Here is a 26,061-nt window from a genome sequence, read left to right as displayed (position 1 = left end):
CAGGTATCAAAAGATCTGCACCAGGAAATGACATTGAAGCTGAGAACAAAAGAGGAGAGGGAACCCACCAGCGGGAGGAGCATTCCAAGCAGAAAGACTGGACAAAAGACTCGGAGGGGGGACTGAGCTTGGTTTAGGGCTTGAAGAGAGGAGGTGGCCTGGGCTGAGGCAGGGCCTGGGAAGCCTGGGGCCTCTTCACTCACGGTCAGAAGTTCAGATTTTGTTCCAGAATAGTATTGGAGGATTTTTGGAGGAGTGACAAGGCCCATTTTATGTTTTAAGAAGATGACTATGTCAACATGGCAAAACCCTGTTTCTGCTAAAAATACAAAAATTCCTGGGTGTGGTGGCTCACGCCTGTAATCCCTGCACTTTGGTGGGAGGCTGAGGCAGGCAGATCACTTGAGGTCAGGAGTTCGAGACCAGCCTGGCCAACATGGCGAAATCCCATTTCTACTAAAAACACAAAAATTAGCAGGGCATGGTGGTGTGTGCCTGTAATTCCAGCTACTCAGGAGACTGAGGCATGAGAATTGCTTGAACCTGGAAGGCAGAGGTTGCAGCGAGCTGAGACTGCACTGCTGCACTCCAGCCTGAGTGATGGAGTGAGACTCTGTCTCAAAAAAAAAAAAGAAGAAGAAGAAGAAGAAGAAGATATGACTGAGTAAGAGTGAACATGGGGAAAGGGGAAATCAGATGAAGCTTACTAGGGAGATCAGGCAGGAGGTGAGAGACAGGCCTGGGCTTTGTTCAGGATCTACTTTGGAGGCTGAGTTTATAGACCTGCAGTTCCAGGAAGTGGTCTAAGCTGGGGTCTGTCAGCATAAAGACCACATTTAAAGCCACCAAAAATGGATGAAATCACTGCAGGAAGGAACAGGCACTCAATATGTCATGCGAAGGTGCTCACATTATATCTTGAGAGCAATGCAGACTGATTGAGGCTCTCACAGATCAGATAACTACCCAGGAAGATCTCTCTAGTGAAGTCGGGAATGTGAGTTGGAGGGCCAGGACAGAGGAGGCTGGACATGAGTTCCAGGAGAGACAGAATAAAAAATGGTTGGCTGTGGGAAATGAGGAGCAGGAGAATGTCTAGCCTGGAAACCTGGTGAGCTGAGCTAGGGATCACTCCTTCTGGAAGGCAGATCCTGGGGAGAAACTTCCGTGGCCTGTGGCATACCAGAAGGTTTGGACCCGGATGCTCCTGAGCCCGCTTGCTCCCACTGGACCCCCTTTCTCCCCAGTTCATTGGAGGAGCCTGTTTCTCTGCTTGTGTCTCCATGGGGCCCAGCCCCAGCGCCTCCCCTCTGCATACTGTCCCTGTCTCTGCAGGGGCCCATGCCCGCCGGCATGCTGATTGAGCGCTCCTCGGACTTCGGTAAGACCTGGCGAGTGTACCAGTACCTGGCTGCTGACTGTGCCGCCGCCTTCCCTCGGGTCCGCCAGGGCCGACCCCAGAGCTGGCAGGATGTTCGGTGCCAGTCCCTGCCCCAGAGGCCTAATGCGCGCCTAAATGGGGGGAAGGTAGGTGGAGGGAATCCTGAAAAGTAGTCCTGGGGAGAAGTCCCTGATATCCCTCTGTTCACACAGCCACACGGACTCTTGAGAAGACTTGGAAATGCGTTCCTCAGCTCCCCTTGCTGACTTTCCTGAATTCCCCCCAATAATGACCACTGTGGCCACCCTCAAAACATCTGTGGCTTATCGTCTTTGCTGGGGAGGGATATTTTAGAAACCTCTTGGAGCCACCGCGTGACCACCCCTGCCCTCTTCCGTGGCCCCTCCCCCATGACTCATTGGCTCATCTCTCTAGTGGGAGGATGAAATCAACACTACTTTGGTGTGAGGACTTTGGGGTGGCTAGTTAGATGCAAGTGAGCAAATTACACAAATTTCATTTCACCTTGGTAGGGTTTAACACAGACATAAACATTTTCAGTTTAATCTATTCATCTAACCCAGCCTTAGCCCTTGGAGGGAATTCTGGTATAACCCAGATCCTGGAGTCTCCTGAGCTGAAACCCTAAGCTAGAAATAACAACCTGCCTGAAGACAACCTGCTCAGAATGTTTCTCCCTAAGTCCTCCCAATGTGGATCAAATTCTTTCATAATTGCTTTTCCCCATCCCTGGCAGAAGAGGCTGTAGTTTCTCTTCTCCTTTCCCTGGCTGAGACACAGGTGAGCCCTCAGAGCTGCTCTCGTGTGGACAGACACTTAGAGTGGGGCCCTCTCTGCAGACATGCATCCCTTTCCTTTGAGTTTAGCAGTTCCTCCTGGGTTATACCCTTAGCCAAATCTATGCTAACCACATTCTTCACACGCCAGATCAGAACACAGGACTTTTTCCTAACTTGTGGAGGGCTGATGTGAAAACTCTTCCTGGGATATGTAGATGAAATCACATCTAATGAGTGTTTTGTTTTTTTTTTTTTTTTAATAAATCAAAAGCATAGTTGAAATTGGAATTGTCCAGGGTGCTGTGGTCACCCACATTCATGCATCTTTGGGTTTTAGACTTTCTCACTCAACCTGAGTTATCAGAAAATTCATGTCTCCTAAACCCTCATATGTAAATGATATATCTTACCATAATTTTTGACCCAGGGAACTCAGGAGATTCTTAGGATGCGTATATTTTCAACCAGAGAGGGCGGGTAGACACACACACACACACACACACACACACACACACACACACACACACACACTCATTTAGGATTCAGTGGTCATCTTGCTCCCCAAAAGCAGCTGACAAACCTCATAGCCATGGTCTGTCTCAGGTTCCTGGTAACAAGGACTTCAAGTGTGAGGAGGGCAGGGCATACAGTGGAAAGAAAGGCTCCTTCTGAGCTTGGAGTACACTATTTGCCTCTTCTTCAGTGCTCTTTCCCTTCCCTCTGTAGGTCCAACTTAACCTTATGGATTTAGCATCTGGGATTCCAGCAACTCCAAGTCAAAAAATTCAAGGTCAGTGTGGCCACTCCTCTTGTCCATGGAACTATAAATGTGAAGGAAACAGAGTTGGAATCCAGGTCATGGAAACTTCCTGGTCTTTCATGTTTCTGTCGGCGCGGTTGGGGATTTAATACTTGCCCTGCTTACCCCATAGGGATGTTGTCTGAGGGACGCTGTGGGATGGTTGAGGTCTGGAGAGGATGGCCCGTAGTATCACATTATGAAGGCAAGGAGACTCTGTGCCTCTAACTTCCTTTCTTTCTTTTCCATTCTCCAACCCCTCTTTCCCTGCTGTTTGGCCCTCTCAGAGCTGGGGGAAATCACAAACTTGAGAGTCAACTTCACCAGGTTGGCCCGTGTGCCCCAGAGGGGCTACCACCCTCCCAGTGCCTACTATGCAGTGTCCCAGTTGCGTCTGCAGGGGAGCTGCTTCTGTCATGGCCACGCTGATCGCTGTGCCCCCAAGCCTGGGGCCTCTGCAGGCCCCTCCACTGCTGTGCAGGTAACAGCCTAGGGTGGGAAGGGGAGAGGAGGGGGCAGAACCACGGCAGACTACGGACATTCTTGGGGCTCCAGTAAAGCAGGGAGGGCACTACATCTAAGACTTAGCTATTCAATATTTCAGCAACAACAACAAAAAAATCTAAGTGGTTTTCATTCCAAAAATCAGAATCGTTTAGTACTTCTTTAAACTTGCTTCTTAATTTGAGATGATTTTAATTTCATTTACGTAAGTGTGAAATTGGTGGGGAGTTTAAGGCAATGATTCTCAACCCTCGTTATGTATTATTTCACTGGGAGCTAAAACTGTTGCCTCCACCCTAAGATATTCTGATTCTATGATTGGTTTTTAAAGCTCCCCCCAGGTGACTCTAATCTACTGCCAGGCCTGAGAGCCACTGGTTTAGGGATTCTAAAGTCTCATCTAGAGGTGAGATATGGGGCAGAGTGAGAGAACAATGTTTAGTACAGATGCTAAGTCTACTTGAGACCAGCCGCATCGGCTTCAGCAGGGATGGGGGTTGAGAAGTTCAAGTTTAATAAGTCTTCCCCTCCCAGGGGATTTTGCTGTGAAACCAAACTTGAGAACTAGGTAAAGAAGAGAGAATCTTGAGCAAAGAAGCATGGGTGCGTGACAGTTGTCCTAGGGATAGAGGGACAGGAGGACCTCATGTAAGATGTCCTGGGAGGGAAATAGAGGTGGCATGAGCCTCAGCTGGCATTCTGCTTTCCACTTCTGGGCCAGCTTCTGTCCCAGGCTGCAGAGGTGTGCAGAGGGAGGCCAGCTCACGGAGTGTGCCATCTGTCAGGGCCCATGAGACATGCTCCTAGAACCCAAGGCTGAGTGACACAGAGGGAATACAACTTGCTATGAAATGATGAGGAGGGAGGGAGCCACCCAGCCCTGGTGGTCCTCAAATCTGACTGTGCAGTGGAATCACCACTTTTAAAAGATGCCACTGCCTGGGCCTCGTCCCCGAAATTCAGACTGAATTGGGTCTGGACCTTGGCATTTTAAAAAATGCTCTCCAGGTGATACTGAGGTGCAGCCAGGGTTGAGATCTAGGTAATTAGAGGGACCAGGGAGGCCTATCAGGGAGGTACCATTCTAGCTGGAGCCTAACTGGCAGGATTTTGCGAATGAATACAGAGAGAAGAGAATTCTAGGCAGAAGAAAAAGCACTGCTAAAGGCCCAAAGATGGAGAAAGTAGGGCTCACATAGGGGGGAGCTAGAAGTTCAGCTTGCTGTGCTGTCAGCAGGTTGTGGGAGCTGAGAATGCAGCTAACATGATACAGGTGCTTGAATGCCAAGGTGAAGGTGTTGGGCTTAATTTAGAAGGCAATTAGCACACAATAGCTATTCTATTTTTATACCTTAATGAGCCTAGTGACGATTCATCACAACAGTTCCATTAGCCAAACAACTGTAGTGATAGATTGTTGGAATAGAAATCTCCAGAGGGCCCCACCAGCTTCTGGATCCCACAGTTTGCCAAGAGTGTCTGAGCATCTTCCAGCTGCTGCCTCTGATGGGGTGTCACAGGGGTGTCCAAGCGCAAGGATTGAGCTTGCAAAAACCTCGCTAGGGGAGCAGTGCTGGCACGCATACGTGCACACACACACATGTGTTCATACGTGCAGAACAATGGCAGGCAGTGTCACAGGAGCTGGGTGAAGTCTGCGGCATTCAGAGAAAGCGTCCTGGAAGGGTTGAGGTCTGAGCCAGACCCTGAGTGGTGTGCCGAGGGTCAGAGGAGAGCGGGCAGGTCCATCCCTGGGGCCCTCCTTTGTTGATTACTCCTGATGGCTGATGGTCCCCCTCCCAGGTCCACGATGTCTGCGTCTGCCAGCACAACACCGCGGGCCCAAATTGTGAACGCTGTGCGCCCTTCTACAACAACCGGCCCTGGAGACCTGCGGAGGGCCAGGAAGCCCATGAATGTCAAAGTAGGAGCTTTGGATCACCCCTACCTTGTAGGGTCTGGCTGGAGTGTCGGCCCCTCTAGGCCTCAATGACCTCACCTGGGACACAGGGGCATCTAGTTTTTCTTATGTAAATCTAAACTGAATTACACCGTTATAATTCAAGCTCCCCTAGCTCTGTGAGGATGGAGAGAGTATTTGGGTGGTATCCTCCCACTGGCCGCTGCCTCCTCCTCAGCCACGCCTGGAGGGACCATGGCTTGGCTCATGCTTCCGATTCCATGTAACTTTCACAGTAACCCCAGAGCCCACTTCTTCCAGCCCCTCCAGTTGGTTTACCCTGTTTGGGGCATGTCTGGTTTCCTATCGTCATCTACTTCAAATGACTCCCTAGAATCAGGGCCTTTGTTTACATAGATGAGAAAAACAGATTCTCAGCCCAGTGGCAGGCAATGACCCAGGAGGCCAATGCTGGCAGTGGGAGGGTTGGGGATAGAGCATTCAAAGGGTTCTTTCTTTGGCTCAACGTGCTTTTGGGTTTATCCCAACCCTAGGAATCAGGAGCTTGAGTTCTTAATCTCCTCTGCTTTCTTATTGGTCATGTAACCTTAAATAAATTGTACAAACCTCCCTTGTCCTCAGTTTCCCCACTTCTCTGCCTTGATCATCTTTCAGAGTTGTTATAGATGCCAGTGAGCTACTGTGACCATGCTTCAAAGATGGCAAAGGCGCGGGCCAGATGTCAGCCCTGGGACTCTCTTTTTCCAGGGTGCGACTGCAATGGGCACTCAGAGACATGTCACTTTGACCCCGCCGTGTTTGCCGCCAGCCAGGGGGCATATGGAGGTGTGTGTGACAATTGTCGGGACCACACGGAAGGCAAGAACTGTGAGCGGTGTCAGCTGCACTATTTCCGGAACCGGCGCCCAGGTGCTTCCATTCAGGAGGCCTGCATCCGTGAGTAGAGGCTCTGGAGACAAAGAGTGTCATTTGCTACTCCCCATCTCCTCTGGGTACCTCAGGCCACATGTTCCTGGGTACACCAAGGCCCTTGGGGAGCATGAAAACTTGGCTGTGAGTCAGGATTTGTGGGAGATTATTTTAAGTTAGCTGAATATTACTGAGCAAGTCACTTAACCTCTCTGGACCATGAATCAGACAATCCATCAATATATGGCCTTTATTTGGGGCATAGGAAAGAAAAAAGTAAACAGAAGATACAGTTTCTGCCATCAGGGAACAACACACACTGTTTGGCAATATAAGCTATACACACATGAAGAGGAGGGAAAGCACCTTTTCCGTATGCATACTGTCGCCTTTACCATGTTGTAATGAGGTTTGAGATTTAATTTTCTGCTTCTCCCAACATCGAGAACTCCTCCATGGCAAGGATTATTTCTCATGTCCTCTGGCCCTGGCACACTGACTGGAAAAGTCTCTGAAGCTCAGGGAGCATTTGTGAATATAATGGGAGGGAACATGCAGAAGTCGATTCACTGCCCACAAGAGACAGTGCCTTCATGTAGGAGAGGGCCGCCTGCACTGCAGCAATCTGATTTGGGCAGGTTTAGTCAGAAAAGACGCTTGGGATGAAGGGGTCTTACATTTTGAAAGGCATGAAAGAAGTCAGGGAGCGAGGGTTGGGGAAAGCCGAGTCACTTTCTGTTGGTGTTTGCTTATGGGAAGAGTGAGACAGAACTGAGTTTGATCCCTGCTTCCAGCATGAACTTGTAATGAGAACTTGAATAAGTTATTTGACATACCTGAGCCTCAGTTTCCTCCTCTGTACCGTGAGGATAATATTCTCCAGGATTACCATGAGGATTATATGAGGCAACATTTCAGAGTGCCCAGTTCAGTAGCTGGCACAGAGTAGTTGCTCAATAAATAATGACACCAAAACGACTTCTATGGTACTTACCATGTGCCAAATGCACTCCCCTGCTTTATGTTTCTCATTTCTTTCTCTCTCTCTCGTTTGAGATGGAGTTTCACTTTTGTTGCCCAGGCTGGAGTGCAATGGTGCGATCTCAGCTCACTGCAACTTCTGCTTCCTGGGTTCGAGTGATTCTTCTGCTTCAGCCTCTCTAGTAGCTGGGATTACAGGCATGCGCCACTGTGCCCAGCTAATTTTATATTTTTAGTAGAGATGAGGTTTCACCATGTTGGTCAGGCTGGTCTTGAACTCCTGATCTCAGGTGATGCATCCACCTTGGCCTCCCAAAGTGCTGGGATTACAAGTGTGAGACACCACGTCCAGATGTTTACTCATTTATTTCTCATAAGAAGCCTATGAGGCTGTATCATTACTTTAATTCTACAGATGAGGAAATTGAGGCACAGAGAGATTAAGTAGCTTGACAGGGCTGTGAAACTGAAAGCCAGTGGTGGAACAAAGATCTCAACCAGGCAACCTGGCTCCTGGAATTGGTTCTGAACTCTACTTTTCTTTGTTCCTACTGCGGTGGCTGCCTTTGTCCCTCAGCCTGCGAGTGTGATCCGGATGGGGCAGTGCCAGGGGTTCCCTGCGACCCAGTGACCGGGCAGTGCGTGTGCAAGGAGCACGTGCAGGGAGAGCGCTGTGACCTATGCAAGCCGGGCTTCACTGGACTCACCTACGCCAACCCGCAGGGCTGCCACCGTGAGTAGGGGGCAGGTTGCATGGGGCCACCAGACCCACAGCTTAACCTGCTTACTGTGCTCTCTTCAGAGGAAATCCCACTGCAGGGTAGACAGAGGGGGTGCCAGGAGTCCAGAGAGCCAGCTGCTGTGCCACTGGCCTCCAGCAGGTGGCAGCACAGGCCCAGGTTGGAAGGTGGGACTGAGCCAGATGGAGGGTGGGTAGGCAGGCGCTGAGCTACCAGGTGGCTGGAACTGGTGCGACAGCGCAGGGATCCTGTTGAAATATCCTACCTTGGCTGTGATTAATACATTTTAAACAATCCTGCTCACTCCATTTTGCCCACCCTGAGCTATGTAGGGCATTCTGTTCCGAGAGCTTGTGGCCTGAGACACCTGGCATCTTTGTAGCCAATTTTCTGAGAAGCAGGGCCCACTGGCTCATACATCTTGTACCTGCAACTGTGTGTAACTGCTACCCCACATCCTGAGTGAAAAACAACTTTAAATGGAATTCATTGTAAGACAGCCCCCGCTTCCCCTAACCTGCTCCTTCTGCTTCTGTAATGATCTGCCCACCGCCCCCTGACCCTAAACTGGTATAACAATGTTGACCGCCCTTTGTTCGTGGCCAAGAGGTTTGAGCTCTAGCTGACTCTCAGACGCCGGCCATTGAGGGCAGACTCGCAACAAACTCAGTGCATGGCGCTTCTGTTTAAACTCACTCAGGTTTAACATTTTACAGTGGGGGACAGCCTCCAAATGTTAAACCCGCTTGTCTTTTGCCTAACCTGGGTGAGGGCTGTTAATTTAGCCTTCTGTGCAGGGCTGCCAACCGGTAGTGCTTGAGTCCAAAAAATATCGGTCTCGGTTGTGACAGCTGCGCCGGCCTTGCGCACCCCCTGGTTGATGAAGCTGCTTCCATCGGTGAACAAAGTGGCATCCACTTGTTTTAGAGGGGTATCCTGCAAGTTTCTGTGACCTCTAGTATTTCCTGGCAGTCATGGATGGGAGCAGAGAGCTCCGGGTCGGGGGGCAAGGTTGCTGGATTTCAGCACCACGCAGGATGTTAAGTTAGCCTGGGCTGGTCCAGTAACAGGCTCTGGTACTGTAGGATTTGTGAGTTTGACATCCATTTTCCCGAGGTCCTTCTGAGCAGGATTTCCACGGCATGGGGTGCTGTAAGGGCCCATTCTTGGCCCAGGGTTAACTTATCGGCTTCCCAGACCACGCTTGCAGTAGCTGCCACTGCTCACAGGCAGCTTGGCCAACCTGAGGCCTCTGGGTCCAGTCTTTTTGATAGGTAGGCAGCTGGCCATTGCCATGGTCCCAGGGTCTGAGTGAGGACCCCCTTGACCATGCCCTTGCTTTCATGGACAAACAGGTGGAAAGGTTTTGACATGTCCAGCAGTGCCAAAGCTGGTGCTTCAGTGAGAGCCTTTTTTACGTTTTGAAAGACCTGTTCCTCTGTTTCAGTCCAGATCAATTCCCCACTCCCACTGGCTGTGGTGTAGAGCGGTTTGGCAATTTCTGCAAACCCTGGAATCCAGAGGTGGCAGTATTCTGTGGCCCCCAGGAATTCCCGCACATGTTTTTTTGTGGTTGGGGTTGGGATCTGCAAGACAGCCAGTTTCTGAGCATTGGAAAATGCCTGCTTTCCCTGGGTGAGCTTGTGTCCTAAATAAGATACCTTTTAGGGGCAGATCTGGGCCTTTTTTGCTGAGACTCGGTATCCAAGTCCTTAGAGGATGGATAAAAAGTCTTTTGTATGTTGTAAGCAACTGTCAGCCATTTCCATGGCCAGCAGTAGGTCATCTACATAAGCAAGGTGCAGTCTGGATGATTGGCCCGAAAAGGCATTAGGTCCCGTTGGAGAGCATCTCCAAAAAGGGTGGGAGAATTTTTGAACCCCTGGGGTAATCAGGTCCAAGTTACCTGGTTAGTATCTCCTGAGTTTGGATCTGTCTATTCAAAGGCAAAGATTGGCTGGCAGTTAGGGGCCAGAGGGATGGTAAATAAAGCATCCTTCAAGTCCAAGGCAGTGTATACTGTCTGGTTTGGCGGGAGTAGGCTGAGGAGGGTGTACGGGTTTGGGACAGTCGGATGGACAGTGATTGTCCACTTGTTAACCTCCCGTAAATCCTGGACTGACCGATAGTCATTGGTGCCAGGCATTTTCACTGGCAGGACCAGAGTATTCCAGGCCGATTTGCACGGTCTTAAAATATTTGCCTGCAGTAGTCGCTGGATATGGGGACTCATGCCTTCCCTGGCCTTTTGGCTCATGGGGAACTGCTTTACTTGTACTGGTAGAGCTGTGGCCAATAGTTCTACAGTTATGGGGGGATGGTGTTTTGCCAGTCCTCGGGGGTTTGATTCCGCCTAAACATGAGGAAACTGGGCCTGCAATTCCAAAGTAAGGGAGTCGTTCTCCAAGGCCGTGGTTGGGGAGCTTAGAGCCAGGAGATATTCCTCCGTCAAGGGGGTTGTTACTAAGAGGTGGGTGGTTGATGAGTCCTGGTTCTCTAAGGTTAGGTGTGTTTCCTGAGTTGACAAAGAGATAGAGGCTTGCAGTTTATGGAGTAGGTCTCTTTCCATCAGGGATATGGGCACTCTGGGACTACCAAAAAGGAATGAGTTACTTTTTTGTGGTCTAAATTTACTTCTCGGGTTTGCGTGACTCAGTATTTGCAAATAGTTCCTGTGGCTCCTTGAACTGCTACTTTTGTATTGGTGACTTGGCCCAAAGGTGTTTTTTAATACCAAGCGTTCTGCTCAGGTGTCAATTAAAAATTTTACAGGGTGACCCCTACTGTGGTGGTAACCATGGGCTCCGGGGGGCCAAGCGAAAATGAGCCCCGGCCCCGTCAATCTTCTAGCTCCTCCATGGCTAGGAGTGTCTTTAGTCTTGGTTTGTCTCTTAGGGGACATTAATTTTTCCAGTGTCCAGTTTGTCTGCAGTAAGCACACTGATCTTGCTGTAGTGGGGTTTGGGCCCCCACGTGATGATGGCCCTTGTCTTTCTTGTTGATTTGTTGGGGAGGGGGTCTCTGCCATGTCTCCTGGAGGGCAGTCACCAAAATTTTTGCCTGTCTCTTGGAAGCTCTGTCAGTAGCATTTTCTCTATTATCAAACACCTTCTGGGCTATTTCTAAAAGTTGTGTGATGTTCATGTCACTAAATCCTTCTAATTTTTGTAATTTTTTTCTGGATGTCTGGGGCTGCCTGAGCCACAAAAGCCAAATTTAAAGCACAGTTATTTGTGGGAGCTGCCGGATCAAATGGGGTGTAAATGCGAGAGGCCTCCTGGAGACGTCCCAAGAACGTCCCAGCAGACTCATCAGCCCCCGGGACCACTTCCGTGGTCTTGGATAAATTCATGGGTTTTCATGCAACTCCCTGAATGCCCGTGAGTAGATGCCAGTGAAAGTTGTCCTAAGCCTGCCTCCACCCCGAGGAATTGGGTTCCCAGTTTGGTCTGCTGGTAGGGAAGACTTCCTCCAACTGGCCTCTGGCTTCCTCTTCAGGCTGACCAGTGGAGGAAAGGAAATGCTTTCGCGCTTCTCTGCGGATACGGTCCCTCTCCTCCATGGTAAAAAGGGTGAGGAGGATTTGCTGACAGTCGTCCCAGGTAGGACGATGGGTCTGAAGTAGGGAGCCCACCAGAGAGGTCAGAGCCTGGGGTTTTTCAGAAAACGGCAGGCTCTGAGCTTTTCAGTTACACAAGTTAGAGGTAGAAATGGGACATAAACCAAGAATGGGGCTGCTAGCTCACCACCAGCCGAAGGCAGTGCTTCCCTTGAGGGGGGTAGCCCCCTCTCCCTGTTGTGGCCGGAGTCTGAAAGGCACAGGCGGTGATGCGGCAGGGGGAACAGAAGCAGTAATAGTGGGTGACCCTGCTGGGGCTGCTGGCTTGTAAGGCGGGGGAAGGAGGGGAAGAACTTCATCCTCCTCAGACGGAGGCAGAACTGGAGGGGCTGCAGCTGAAGAGGGCAGCGACCAAGTGGTGCGGTTAAGGAGTATTTTAGAAGCAGGATCAGAGCCACGGCGGTGAGTTAAGAAGCAAGTGTAGCCACTGATCAATATACGGGAACTTGGGGGGGGGGGCTGGATTGCGCTCCAAACAGCCCGGACCACATTAGGGTCCAGTGACCCTGAGTCCACCCACTCCACATTAAAAGTTGGCCATTCTAGTTTACACAGGGTGTGGAGTCAGCCTTTTGAGAGGTGAACTCCATAATCACCTGTGAAACCCAGGGAAAAGTTAAAGCATACATTGTAAAGGAGTAGGTGGCTGAGGATGGGAACAGGAGGGTGCATTTCCTGTCTTGGCTTACAAGAGAAAATTATACCCAACATGGGCAGAAATTCTCAGCCAGGAAAGGATAGTTGAGAGAACCTACAAGCCAGAAGGATTATAACCAAATAGAGAACAAAAAGGGCCAGGGCTAAAGCTGCTTGCCACATGGAAGAATCAGATGAAATACTGGGCTGACGCCTGCCTTCCTCTGCGTCTATAACCAGGCTACCTCTGGTGCCTCCACTTGTCGAAAGCCTCGAGTTCGAATTTTGCTCTCTCAGTGAGGGGAGAGAGGAGAGCCATAAGGGCCAGCTCCTGCAGTATCTGTCCCTCGTGAGAATGAGGGATTTCAGTGGTACGGGGCATGGACAGGGTCGGGGGGGGTATTTGGTATTAGATTGCGGGTCCGCCGGGTACCAGAGTTCACTGGGAAGGGCTAGGAAGGAGTTTGGAAGAGCGAAAGCTCGCCTTACATATGACTCAGCAAGCCTGAGACGGCTGGGGAAAGTGTTTGGGTGGCAGAACAGGTGTGCCAGCAAGTCAGCAGTGGCTGTTTTGGATCCGCCACATATTCACAGTGGGGGGCAGCCAGACGTATGACCGGGGACTGTGACAGTCCACTTGGCAGCAGTCTCTATGGTGCCAGAAATTCCAGTCAATAAGGGTGAGGTTCACAATCTAATCCATAGCAGCACTTAATGGTTTTGAAACAGTACAGACAATTTTTGGATGACCATCCCAGACGCCAGACAAGAGCCACTGTCCCAGGGGGGCAGGAGGTGTCTCCTGATAGTAGAGAAAAAGTTTCTCCCCAGCTGCCTGGGACAATATCGGCTGCCAGACCTACGGCACTGAGACAGAGGACACACAGAAATGGGGAAGGGGTGCCCCATGAGGGACCACTCAGATGCCCTCCTGGCCGCTTCCCTTACAGGAATTTAGGTGCCTTTTAGCATCGGTGGGTCAGTATAAACCCACGACAAGGATGGGGTCTGAGTGGAGCCCAATACCACCCTAAGCCATATGAGGCCACTACGGACATGCAGGTAGGGGCGCTCTCGGACTCCGTAGTTGTTCACCGTGGAGCCACAAGTTGGAGGTCCAAGGGCAGGCCCTTGGCCTCCTCATTCAATCTACACATGCACACGTACACTCATTCAGAGGCTAATACAGTTGTCATTAACCAGACAAATTCAGTGACCCGTGGTCCTATCCTCCAGCATCCTGGATTTTGGACAGGATCAATGAAGGGGTGCCCCTGTCAGGGCTTATCCCTTCCAGAAACCAGAAACCAGGCAGAGCAGAGTCATGTCTGATTTGCCTTCCTGGGACCTGAGACAATGGACTCAGCACCAAATTCTGTGGGCAGCGGCGGTGGTCGGTCTGTTCCTCTCTGGAGACGGTGACCTACGGGGCCCTGGAACGTCTCAGGGGGCACGTCCTGTATAATTCACCATTCATCTGGGGAGGTCTGGAGTGAGCCCGGTCTGTGCCTGGTGGTGATATAATATCTTGCTGGGGCCTCCAAATGTTAAACCCAAGCGAGTTTAAACAGAGGCGCCATGCACTGAGTTTGTTGCGAGTCTGCCCTCAATGGCCGGCGTCCGAGAGTCAGCTAGAGCTCAAACCTCTCGGCCACGAGCAAAGGGCGGTCAACATTGTTATACCAGTTTAGGGTCAGGGGGCGGTGGGCAGATCATTACAGAAGCAGAAGGAGCAGGTTAGGGGAAGGGGGAGGGTGCCTAACAACAAATTCCATTTAAAGTTGTTTTTCACTCAGGATGTGGGGTAGCAGTTACACACAGTTGCAGGTACAAGATGTATGAGCCAGTGGGCCCTGCTTCTCAGAAAATTGGCTACAAAGATGCCAGATGTCTCAGGCCACAAGCTCTCAGAACAGAGTGCCCTACATAGCTCAGGGTGGGCAAAATGGAGTTAGCAGGATTGTTTAAAATGTATTCATTACAGCCAAGCTCAAGCTAGGGTATTTCAAATCCCATTGCAGGGTAGACAGAGGGGGTGTGCCCAGGCAGTCCTGGGTGTGCCAGGAATCCAGACTTCTTGCCCTCTTCCCCAGAGCCAGCTGCTGTGCCACTGGCCTCCAGCAGGTGGCAGCACAGGCCCAGGTTGGAAGGTGGGACTGAGTCAGCCAGATGGAGGATGGGCAGGCGGGTGCTGAGCTGCAAGGTGGCTGGAATTGGTGCAACAGCGCAGGGGTCCTGTGAGTCAGCCATGTCATCTGCAGGGAACGGCCCTGCCCAGTTCTTTTCCCAGGCGGGGCCCCTCCCTGGATGTGTGTCCTCTGGGGGTGAGTTTTTCGTGGTGTGTCTGCCCGAGCTCAGCAGCTCTCCTCTTGCAGGCTGTGACTGTAGCATCCTGGGGTCCCGGAGGGACATGCCATGTGACGAGGAGAGTGGGCGCTGCCTGTGTCTGCCCAACGTGGTGGGCTCCAAATGTGACCAGTGTGGTCCCTACCACTGGAAGCTGGCCAGTGGCCAGGGCTGTGAGCCATGTGCCTGCGACTTGCACAACTCCCTCAGCCCCCAGTGCAACCAGGTATGAAGTGAGGGCAGCCCGGGGGCCCTCAGTGGGAGAGGGGTCCTCCACACAAGGCTCTCTGCTGCCCCTCCGTGCTGCCCTTCTGGGCCTCTCCCCCGTCAGGCTGGGCTGCTTCTGTCCCCATTCTCCTTTGGGGAAGCCACCAGTTGTCCCTCCCTCTGTGGCTCTTGGCCGTCAGTAATGCCATATGCACCACACCTTCTGAAGGGCCCCTCTGGGCCTTGACTTCAAGGCTCATCTCTGAGTGGGAGCCCTTGTTTTGTGGGCACAGGAGCTCTGGAGGTGGCCACGAGCCCTGGATTCTACCTGTGGACTGAGAATCTAGGACTTAGTCCCTCACACCACGGTAAGGCAGAGGCTGTGAGGCAGGGTCCACTGACGCTGCTCTTCCCATGCAGTTCACAGGGCAGTGCCCCTGTCGGGAAGGCTATGGTGGCCTGACATGCAGCGCTGCAGCCATCCGCCAGTGTCCAGACCGGACCTATGGAGACGCGGCCGCAGGATGCCGAGGTGCGTGCTCAGAGCCTGGAGGACGCTGAGGCTGTGGGGGCCGAGCACGTGGTGGGCATGTGGTGGGGCGTGTGGGTCTGTAGCAGGGCAGGACGTCCCGTAGTGGTGCCTGTGGTGTGGGCCTGGGCACCCCTGTGAGTGCACATGCTGCAGCCAGTTGGCGTGGCCTGTAAGCCCCTGAAGCAGGCCTATGCCCCGCTGTCCCTGTGTTCCCATGACATGCTGGTTGCTTTGCTCCCCACTTCCCTGAGAAAGGGAGCATTTCCCAGAAGCCATCTCCAGGGCAGCAGCAAGAAGGGGCGGCTATTTCTTTCCTCCTCATAGAGGGAGGAAGGGAGTCCTGAGGGGAAAGGCTGTCATTTCCCAGGACGTCGGTTTGATGTCACCAGAGGTGCACAGGCCTTCAAGTGTGCAGACGAGATTCCGGCCCCAGCTCTGCCCCTGCCTTGCTGAGTGACTTTGAGGGAGATGCTTCCCCTCTTTAGACTCGGTTTCCTCCTTTGAGGAAGAGGCATGCTGTATTTAACCTCTCTGTCCCTCAGTTGCCTCATCTAGAAGAAGTGGGGAAACAAGAGTGCTAGCTCCCAGAGTGGCATGAAGATCAAATGAGTTAGTGTGCGCGCGACTCTGAGTGGTGCCTGGCACATGGCAGCTGCCAAGTAAGCGTTCGCCTTCACTGCAGCTGTTACCTTGGTTTTTATTCTGGCTGCGACTTCTGTTATTCTAAGTCTTGTAGAGCCTCAGCTCCGACCCCCTTTGCAGGGCTCTCCCCAACAGCTGCGTCTCTCTCTTCCTGACCCCGTCGCTGACTGTCATTTTTCTTGGCCCTAGCCTGTGACTGTGACTTCCGGGGAACTGAGGGCCCAGGCTGCGACAAGGCATCAGGCCGCTGTCTCTGCCGCCCTGGCTTGACCGGGCCCCGCTGTGACCAGTGCCAGCGAGGCTACTGCGACCGCTACCCCGTGTGCGTGGCCTGCCACCCTTGCTTCCAGGACTATGATGCAACCCTCCGGGAGCAGGCCCTGCGCCTTGGCAGCCTCCGCAATGCCACTGCCAGCCTGTGGTCAGGGCCGGGGCTGGAGGACCCTGGCCTGGCCTCACGCTTCCTAGATGCACAGAATAAGATTGAGCAGATCCGAGCAGTTCTTAGCAGCACTGCAGTCACAGAGCAGGAGGTGGCTCAGGTGGCCAGTGCCATCCTCTCCCTCAGGTAATTCACTTTCCCTGCCAAGCACATGGAAGAATTATGCCCCTTGGGTTCCCATACGGGGCACACTGGTCCTTCCTTATATTTATACAGCACATTACCGTTTAAATGCATTTTCATGGCACTGTCTCTTTCAACCATCACAACCGTCCTGTGAGGTTGGTGTGGTTTTGCAGATGAGAAAACAGGCAGAGATGGTGATGTGCCAGAGCCATGTGGCCACGGAAGCGCAGAGCTGGGACTCAGAACACAGCCCAGGAGCCCAAGCCCAGCGCTGTTTCAAGTGCCCAGTGCTGCCCGTGGGAGAGTCAGCTCTGGATTAGTCACCCTGGCGGAGGGCATCCGAGAGGCAGGGGCTCTAAAAATAACTCACATGTGCCTTTGGAATGCAAGTGGTCCCACCCACACCCCCATCCCACCAGCAGAGGCACCTTCTTAGTGAGACTCTGTTCTGGAGCTTCTATAAATTAGTTTGCATTCCCTGAGCACTGGCTTTCTGACGGTGCACAGAGCCATCCAGGTGTGTGAGTGGCAGGGAGGGAAAAGGCAGCCTGACAAGAATGAAAAAGGAGGCTCCATGACTTGCAATGAGCTAGAGCTTCTAGCTGGGGGCTCGGCCAAGGCAGTCAAGCAAATATTAGGGTTCATTCATTCATTCTTTTTCTTTCATTCATTCACTTTACATAATTTTAGAGCATCTTTCATGAACCAAGCATTGTACAAGGCATCGGGGCTACTGAAATTAATATGGCATAGTCTTTGCCCTCAAGAAGCTCGCATTGGGGAGAATGACCTATAAATGGTAAACTATAATGTGACGCATGTTTTAACGTGTCATGGCAGGCTTCACAGAGGTGCCTTCTGACCTAAGTCAGATTTGGGCAGTCAGTCCACCGGGTCCAGTAGGTTGGAAACGCAGGCATGGTGGGGCATTCCATGGAACTGCATTCTGTGCCTGATCAAAGCCTAGAGGCATGGAATGTGAGGCTTGGAGGAGGGAGCTGGTGGTTGGGTTGGTGGAGCTGCAAAGGGCATGGGGAGAGAGGACTCTCCGAGAGCTCAGTGCCCGTGGGCCTGGGAGGAGAACCCTGAGCCTTCTTTGGTGGTGGGGGATGACCAGCTGGCAGCAGTGATGGGGTCTAGATTTTGGAGCTACAGCTGTGCAGGTGGTGGCTGAAGCCAGCCTGTAGAGAGTGAAGGAGGAGAGCATCAGGGCAGTGCTCCTCATGGAAGCCAGGAGCTGGAAGAAGGGGAGGAGAATTGGGAATGTTGGGTCTCAGAAGTCAAGGGAGGAGAGTTTTGTGGCTCCACCCACAGCTGGACAGAGAAAGGTGGTGCTGGCTGCCGACCTCTGTCCCGCGGAAGATGCTTAGCCTGTGGATTCTCTGTTCTGTTGCCTTTGCTCAAGGCCTCTGTTTGTTCTCACTCAGTAGCAGTTTCTCTAAGGGGATGGCAGCTCTGGGGAGGCAAAACTCCTCCTGTATGGTAGTGTAAGCTCCTCTCCCTTTTCAGGCGAACTCTCCAGGGCCTGCAGCCTGATCTGCCCCTAGAGGAGGAAACGTTGTCCCTCCTGGGAGACCTGGAGAGTCTGGACAGAAGCTTCAATGGTCTCCTCTTTATGTATCAGAGGAAGAGGGAGCAGTTTGAAAAAATAAGCAGTGCTGATCCTTCAGGTAAGGAGAGGGGCACCCGGACAGCTCCGGGCATGGGCACTGCCATGGTCCTGGGCACGCCACCCCCCTCCCTCCTGCTCCTCCTCCATCTCCGTTCCCCGCTCTTCTCATCCTTCTCGCCGCAGGAGCCTTCCGGATGCTGACCACAGCCTCCAAGCAGTCAGCCCGGGCTGCTCAGCAGGTCTCTGACAGCTCACGCCGTTTGCACCAGCTCAGGGACAGCCGGAGAGAGGCAGAGAGGCTGCAACAGCAGGCGGGAGGAGGAGGAGGCGCCGGTGGCCACCAGCTTGAGGCCCTGAGGCTGGAGATGTCTTCCTTGCCTAACCTGACACCTACCTTCAACAAGGTGACTTGGGGCATGGAGTCCCACTTCCTGGAGCCCCTACCCCAGCTTGTCACACACCAACTGCTGCTGCCTGCTTCCCATTAGGGCAGACCTGCCCCTGGGAGAACCCTACTCCCACAGCCATCCTGACCCTTGTGCTGCTCACTGTGAGCTCAGTGGTTGCCAAGGAAACCAGTTTTTGGTGCTCGGTTGTCATGGAGCTGTCTGGCTGTTTCTGGTGCTCGGTTGTTGTGGAGATGTCTGGCTGTTGGTTTCCCAGGTGTGGGGTGGGATTGGTTGTTGAGGGGCTTTGGGTAGCCTCTTTGACACCTGCATCTCTCCACAGCTCTGTGGCAGTTCCAGGCAGATGGCTTGCACCCCAGGATCATGCCCTGGTGAGCTGTGTCCCCAAAACAATGGCACAGCCTGTGGCTCCCACTGCAAGGGTGTCCTTCCCAGGGCCAGTGGGGCCTTCTTGACGGCGGGGCAGGTGGCTAAGCAGCTGCAGGTCTTCAATGCCCAGCTCCAGCAGACCAGGCAGATGGTAAGTGCGGCCGAGGTGTGGTGGGCACACGCGGGAGGAGGCAGACAGGATAGAGCCGCCGGGCAAGTCAGAGTTCCCATTTTACACTAAAGCCCAGAGACGTTAGGCGATCTGCTCAAGGCGCCACAGCAAGTGTAAAATAGTTCTTTTTCTTTTATTGGACATCCACATATAAACTGGGTTGGTTACAAATGCTTCCTAGGTAGGTCTTGGCATAGATGTTGAGCCACAGAATCCTGGGGCTGCTGAAACGTTCCCTTGGGGCCTTACCCCTTCTGACCTAAAGTGTGTGTCAACAGATCAGGGCAGCCGAGGAATCTGCCTCACAGATTCAGTCCACTGCCCAGCGCCTGGAGACCCAGATGAGCACCAGCCGCTCCCAGATGGAGGAAGACATCAGACGCACACGGCTCCTCATCCAGCAGGTCCGGGATTTCCTCACAGGTGAGCCTGGGTCCACCACCACCTTGGCTGCTGTTCCACTCCTACCTGTCCCTCTTTCCCACATTCAGCCCTCCCTCCCTCCCCGCAGGCCTGCGACACCTTGCTGCAGGCCTCCTCCTCTGTCGGCACCATGGCCATAACCTTCCTGTTCTCCTGTCTGCCCTTCCCCACCTACTCCGCTCCCTCGTGACCCATTCTCATTCTCAACATAACAGCTGAAGTAGCTCTTTTAAAATGTATAAGTCAGATCACATCTCTCTCCTGCTTAAAATCCCTCAGTGGCTTCACCTTGTTGTTGGAATGAGCTCTCAACTCCTACCATGCCTGCAGAGCCTGGCCCCTGTCCATCTCCTGGGAGTGACCTTGGACTCCTGTCTGCTTTACTCACTGGCTGTCCTTGAACGTCTCAGGCTCTTGCCTGCTTCAAGGGTGTTTATTTGCCCTTTCTCTACCTGGAATCCTCCTTCCAGGGTTGCTGCTTCTTGTCCTCTGGGTCATCTCTCCAGAGAGATGTTCCCTGACTACCTGATCTGCTTGTCCCCTGTCCTCCCCCATTCCCCTTCGGTGTCGTATCTTCCTCTCACTACTCACCCTCATTCAGTTGTCTACAAGTGGATTGTCGCTCCACTAGAATGGGAACGCCGGGAGGGTAAGGATGGTTGTCTGTCTTGTTGACCACTGTGTCATCAGGCCAGACACAGAAAGGCATCTGACACTGGTGGCATGAATAAATGAACCAGATCCCCTTCCTCACTGCCCTGGGGAGTGAGGAAGGGCTGTGCAATGGAAAGATCCCTAAACAGGACCCAGGAGACTCGGGTGACATTGGGCAGGCTGCTTTTCTCTTTGCCTCATCTTTTGCTTCTATAAACAGGGATGGTAGTATTTCACAAGTTTATTCTGAGACTCAAATAACTGATATAAAATGTGTTTTGAAAAAGGAAAGGTGCCTCAGGAACAAGAGTTGATATTGTTAGATTTCTGGTTCCTGCCAGGAAATTTGCCTGGCTGGGAGCCCAGTTAATACGAGCCCAGGGCTTGGTGTAATGACAGTGGCTCTTCTTGCTACTATTATAGTGTTTTTGTCCCAGATCGAAAGTCCCCTCCTGAGTGCAGATGGCAGGCCAGAGAGGAACAGGAAAGTTCTTCTGAGGTCTCATGATTTGCATAAGGCCCACACGGGTAGGGGCGGGGTGGGGAATGTTACCTGGGGATGTAGGGAGATTGTGCACAGGGGCAGGTCAAGTTGTGGGGCTTAGGCTCATGGATAAGGGAGTCTTACCCCAAGTCAAGTCCAGTGAGACTGAATGGCCATTCGTCCTACATTAATGTCAGCCAGGGCTCTGGCCTCAGGGAGTGGGAAGTGGGTCAGAATTCTCTCCTGCTGGGTGCAGCCGAGGCTCACGTGAACAGGCAGGGAGCTGCCAGGCCCCTTTGCCCTCTCTCTTATACTTGTTCTCAAATCAAGTCTTATGATGAATCCAAGGTCAGAGAGAAGGGCCTGAGAGAGGCCTGGCCCCAGTCAGGGGGACCCAGGAAAATTTTCTGTAGTGGTGGGCTCAGACTCGGGGCTCCAGAGTCCTGGTACAGAAGCCACTGAGCACTGGCTGCTGTTGGATGTAGGGTCACGGTGTGGGAGGGAGAGTTGAAAGTCTGTGGAGGGAGGAAGAAACACCGCCTTTCCCAGTTCTTCAAACAGAATTGACAAAATGAATAGTTAAGGCTTATTAAGTTCTAACTCGGTCCAGGCATTACTCCAAGTGCTTTGCATGTATTACCTCATTTATTCCTGACTGCATGAGCTCAGTACTATTATTACTTCCACTTTGCACACAAGTAATCTAGGCACAGAGAGGTTGAGCAACTTGCCTAAAGGCATCCAACTTGGCAGTGGTGCCCATAGGCTTCAAGCCTAATGGTCTGGCTCTGTCATCCACACCCTATTGCATGACAGCATGGACACACACATGCATACACACATGCGAGCACACACAAGCACACTCTCCAGCCTCTTGCCTTTGCAAATGTTCTTCCTCCCTCTGGATTGTCTCCCCTCTCCCACCTCTGCTGACCGGGCCAGCTCCTGCTCATCCTCTAGGAACCCTCCTAGGCATCCCACCCTCCAGGCAGGCTCCCTGGACCTATCAGATTGTGCTGGGGGCCGCTCCCATGGCCATCCTGGCACCTGTGCTTACTCCACTCACTCAAAGCTGTACTTCCTAGTTCACGTGCCTGTCTCCCATTGGATTTCCAGCTCCATAAAGGCAGGGACTGAGTTTAATTTGATCTGTAGGCTCAACTTCTTCCATGCTTTTGCTCAAAGCAGTAAATATTTACTGAGCCCATCCTGAGACCCAGAAGGCTCTGCAACTGAGTGTCCTGCAGATTGAGCCTGAGGGTGCAGCTGAAGTGGTGCAGAGTAAAGGAAGGGTCAGATCTAGGTGGGGATGTGCTCATCCCGGAAGGCTTTCTGGGGAAGGTGCATGTGAAGCCTTGTTTTGAGAGTAGGACTCTAGGACACTAGGTTAAGTGAGAGGTTGATGATCTCTGTGAGGAAGGTCTTTATGAAACCTTGTTGCTGGGATAAACCCACTTAGTGAAACTCAACCACAGATACACCTTGGGCTCCTGCAGTGTGCTGCTACATGCAAGCCCGAGGGACACAGCAATGAATAAGCATGGCTTCCTCCCTCCAGAGTGTCTTTTCCCGTGGCATGGGACGGGGCAGGGAATGGGATCTGTGTAGCCAGCCAGCATCCTCTAGTTGTAGAGTAAGGCTGGGCCTGGGTCCCCAGAGGAGTTCAGGTCCCAGAGGAAACCATCTGGGTGAGTGGGTGCCCCCCTCCTTAACATAGTACCAGTGAAATCTGTAAAAGCAAATTGGGAGAGATGGGGAGGAGATATCATCTCTGTACTTCTGATCTTACTCGCTGGCCCAGAGTTGGTTTGTAACAACTCTTGCGAATAGATTGTTTCATGCTGTATCTTCAGGTTGGGGATTGATCTTCCTTTTTCACACATCAGGAAACTGAGCACAGAGGAGCCACTTGACTTGCCCAGGTGGCTTGAGTAGTAAAACAAGATCTGGACCTGGAGCCCTGTCAATCATTCATTCACTGTACATGAATGAGGACTTCCAAGTGCCAGGCGCCGTGCTGGGGTCTGGGGATGTAACTGTGGACAAAACCCAGTCCCTGCCCTTATAGAGCTTACATTCCAGAGGAAAAGAGACCACAAAGCCAGTCCCATGAGTACAGTGTTTGGCACATGGGTGTGCAAGTGCTGGAGAGAGAGATGAGGCGGGGAGGGAGGGTAAGGTGTGCCACAGTCTAGGGTGGAGGTTGCAGTTCTAGATGGGATGGCCGGGGTTGGCCTCCCTGTGAAGGTGACATTCCAGCAAAGACCTGATCATTTTTATTTGCTTTTGCAAAAATGAGCCGTCTGGCCTGAGGCGGGGTGGAGGGAGGGGGTCTTTTTGCCAAGGAAGCAGCTCCAGTTTCTGGACACTCTTCCCAATTTAGGGCTGATTGTGGATGTGCTGCAGACATTGTTCAGTACCAGCTGTCTGGCACCACCTCCTTCTCCCCAGCCCGCAGCTTCCTGTGGCACCAGACACTTAGTTGCCACAGCTGTGACGACACCCCTCCTCCTCCTCCCTCTGTAGCACGGAGCACAGGACAGTCATCCTCCTACAGCATTCCCAGAAATTCCCAGAGAATAGGCACCTAAGTCTGGTTGAGAGGGGGCAGTAGCCCCTTGGGGCAGCACGGTGGAGGGGCCACCGTGGGTGCCTTCTGTGAGTGCTGCTTAGCCAGGGGAGGCGTCAGACCTTTGGGGAGGCTAGTGGGTTCCCACAATCTAATGCATGGTCGCCTTCCAGACCCTGACACTGATGCAGCCACTATCCAGGAGGTCAGCGAGGCTGTGCTGGCCCTGTGGCTGCCCACAGATTCGGCTACTGTTCTGCAGAAGATGAATGAGATCCAGGCCATTGCAGCCAGGCTCCCCAATGTGGACCTGGTACTCTCCCAGACCAAGCAGGACATTGCAAGGGCCCGCAGACTGCAGGCCGAGGCCGAAGAAGCCAGGTATGGCTTTGAGCCCTGAACTTCTCTCTGCCCAGGACTAGGCTGGCAATTTGCCCCTCAACCCTGTTTCTGGGAAAGGGGTGCAGAGGGCTGGAAGACAGGAGCTTACCATGGTGGGGAGTGGCACACACAGTCCAGAGTGCAGGTTAAACTTAACTTGCATGACTGTGTCTTCTGTGTTGGAAACTGTGCCCATAGGGTGTCTCAGGCATAGCACGAACATTCGTCATGTCTGCCTCGTGGGGTCCTGGGCCGTCAAAGCTGCCGAGTTAGTACTCCCGGTGCTCTTGGTCTTGGCTGGGAAGGGTGTGCTTTTGGACTGGTGTGTGAGTTGAACCACGCATGGATTCACTGTTCACTCATTCTCTGTCTCCTCTCCCTCTTGCTTTTCTCACCCAGGAGCCGAGCCCATGCAGTGGAGGGCCAGGTGGAGGATGTGGTTGGGAACCTGCGGCAGGGCACAGTGGCACTGCAGGAGGCGCAGGACACCATGCAAGGCACCAGCCGCTCCCTTCGGCTTATCCAGGACAGGGTTGCTGAGGTGAGGCGTGATGGCTTCCTCCACCCATATTTGGGAATAAACAGGAAAATTCAGGCACCAGGCACAGAAGATGCCAGAAAGAGACTAGATGAAACCTGAGGTGGAGTTCTGGAGGAGGGTGGCACTCCTTTGGGTTGGCTTTAGGCCTTGGAGTTTCTGGCCTTGTGGCTGGGATGCAGAGGGCAGGGGTGGGAGCTGGGCAGTTGCGGTTGTTCTGGTTGGAGAGGGTTTTCACTGCCTGATAAGTTGGAGAAAAAATGGGGATGAACCCCGTACCCATGAGACCCACCACACATGCCAGATCTCCCTCTTTCCACAAAGGTTCAGCAGGTACTGCGGCCAGCAGAAAAGCTGGTGACAAGCATGACCAAGCAGCTGGGTGACTTCTGGACACGGATGGAGGAGCTCCGCCACCAGGCCCGGCAGCAGGGGGCACAGGCAGTCCAGGCCCAGCGGCTTGCGGAAGGTGCCAGCGAGCAGGCAATGAGTGCCCAGAAGGTACAGAGAAGGCAGAGTTAGCTCAGCGATGCACAGCCAGTGAGGGTCCTGAGCAGGAGAGGACTTTGCACACTTTATAAGACCACAAACTCAAAAGCACTTAGAATGACAGAACAGTTTCTGAATGAACCCAAACCTGGCCAAGCATTCCCTTCACTGCCTTAGTATAGCTGGCTCAGGGACATTGGAGATGACCTAGGCCAGTCCCTCTCCCTTTTTTTTTTTTGAGACGGAGTCTCGCTCTGTCACCAGGCTGGAATGCAATGGTGTGATCTCGGCTCACTGCAACCTCTGCCTCCTGGGTTCAAGTGATTCCTCTGCCTCAGCCTCCCAAGTAGCTGGGACTACAAGTGTGTGCTACCATGCCCAGCTAATTTTTTGTATTTTAGTAGAGACAGGTTTTCACCATGATGGCCATGATGGTCTCAATTTCCTGACCTTGTGATCTATCAGCCTCAGCCTCCCAAAGTGCTGGGATATTACAGGCCCTCTCCTTTTACAGATGAGGTGGTAACTTGTTCACGGGCCTAAAACTCATCTACAAAGCAGGCCCCCCGACACTGGATCCAGAGCTTGTCTCTTGGATCCCCAGCCTGGGCAGATGCTCTTTGCTTAGCCTAACCTGGGCTCCATGATTGTCAGAATTAGATGAGAGAGAAGAGCAAAGAGCCCATTCTCAGTGCCTCAAGCACACTACCTGCTTCCCCCACGGCCTGGAACATTGGCACTTTCTTTCTTTCTTTTCTTTTTTTGTTTGGGACAGAGTTTCGCTTTTGTTGCCCAGGCTGGAGTGCAGTGGCATGATCTCGGCTCACTGAACGTGGGCGCTTTCAATCCTGGCATAGCAACCAAGTTGCTACGTATACTATTAAGTGACAGCTTAATATTAACATCCTATGATGTGACTGATGTTGTGCTGGAAGTGAGGTGGGAAATGTCAAGAGCTGGAGATGGGAAGAGGGAAACATGGAAGTTTAGGTCACAGTCTGTGGCTCAGGGGTTTTAACAGGCAAAACCAATGCTATTGGGGGTTCATAGGAGGCGCCTTCCCACTGTATGTTGATTTGGGGGTTATTAAGTGCTTTGGCCACAGGTCTTTAGGACCTTGCATGATGACAACGACACTGAGACCGTTCTACCTTTTTCAGGGATTTGACATAATAAAGCAAAAGTATGCTAAGCTGAAGGACCGGTTGGGTCGGAGTCCCATACTGGGTGAGCAGGGCGCCCGGATCCAGAGTGTGAAGACAGAGGCAGAGGAGCTGTTTGGGGAGACCATGGAGATGATGGACAGGATGAAAGGTGAGGGAATGGTTTAGGGGCATGGACTATTGGGCATCCGTGAAGGATGGTCCCACCCAACCCA

At 52.5% G+C, this 26,061-nt stretch overlaps 1 protein-coding gene across 1 annotated transcript in view; it reads left to right on the top strand.

Annotated features, from left to right (window-relative positions):
- Positions 1-26,061, top strand: part of LAMB3 (laminin subunit beta 3) — a 45,302-nt gene that overhangs the window by 15,802 nt on the left and 3,439 nt on the right. Inside the window, exons 6-22 of the mRNA XM_032289100.1 lie at positions 1,336-1,527; positions 2,908-2,971; positions 3,268-3,461; positions 5,288-5,408; positions 6,153-6,341; positions 7,873-8,028; positions 14,666-14,862; positions 15,264-15,375; positions 16,207-16,585; positions 18,095-18,255; positions 18,381-18,601; positions 18,927-19,124; positions 19,424-19,568; positions 23,449-23,656; positions 24,056-24,197; positions 24,519-24,695; positions 25,844-25,997. Coding sequence (XP_032144991.1) covers positions 1,336-1,527; positions 2,908-2,971; positions 3,268-3,461; positions 5,288-5,408; positions 6,153-6,341; positions 7,873-8,028; positions 14,666-14,862; positions 15,264-15,375; positions 16,207-16,585; positions 18,095-18,255; positions 18,381-18,601; positions 18,927-19,124; positions 19,424-19,568; positions 23,449-23,656; positions 24,056-24,197; positions 24,519-24,695; positions 25,844-25,997 — 3,010 coding nt within the window. The remainder of the gene's footprint in view (positions 1-1,335; positions 1,528-2,907; positions 2,972-3,267; positions 3,462-5,287; positions 5,409-6,152; positions 6,342-7,872; positions 8,029-14,665; positions 14,863-15,263; positions 15,376-16,206; positions 16,586-18,094; positions 18,256-18,380; positions 18,602-18,926; positions 19,125-19,423; positions 19,569-23,448; positions 23,657-24,055; positions 24,198-24,518; positions 24,696-25,843; positions 25,998-26,061) is intronic.

Source organism: Sapajus apella, unplaced genomic scaffold (genome assembly GCF_009761245.1).
Source record: "Sapajus apella isolate SASKATOON/1434 unplaced genomic scaffold, GSC_monkey_1.0 scaffold22, whole genome shotgun sequence".
Lineage (NCBI taxonomy): Eukaryota > Metazoa > Chordata > Mammalia > Primates > Cebidae > Sapajus > Sapajus apella.
The sequence above is the reverse complement of the archived record's forward strand: the minus strand, read 5'-3'. Positions and strand labels throughout refer to the sequence as shown.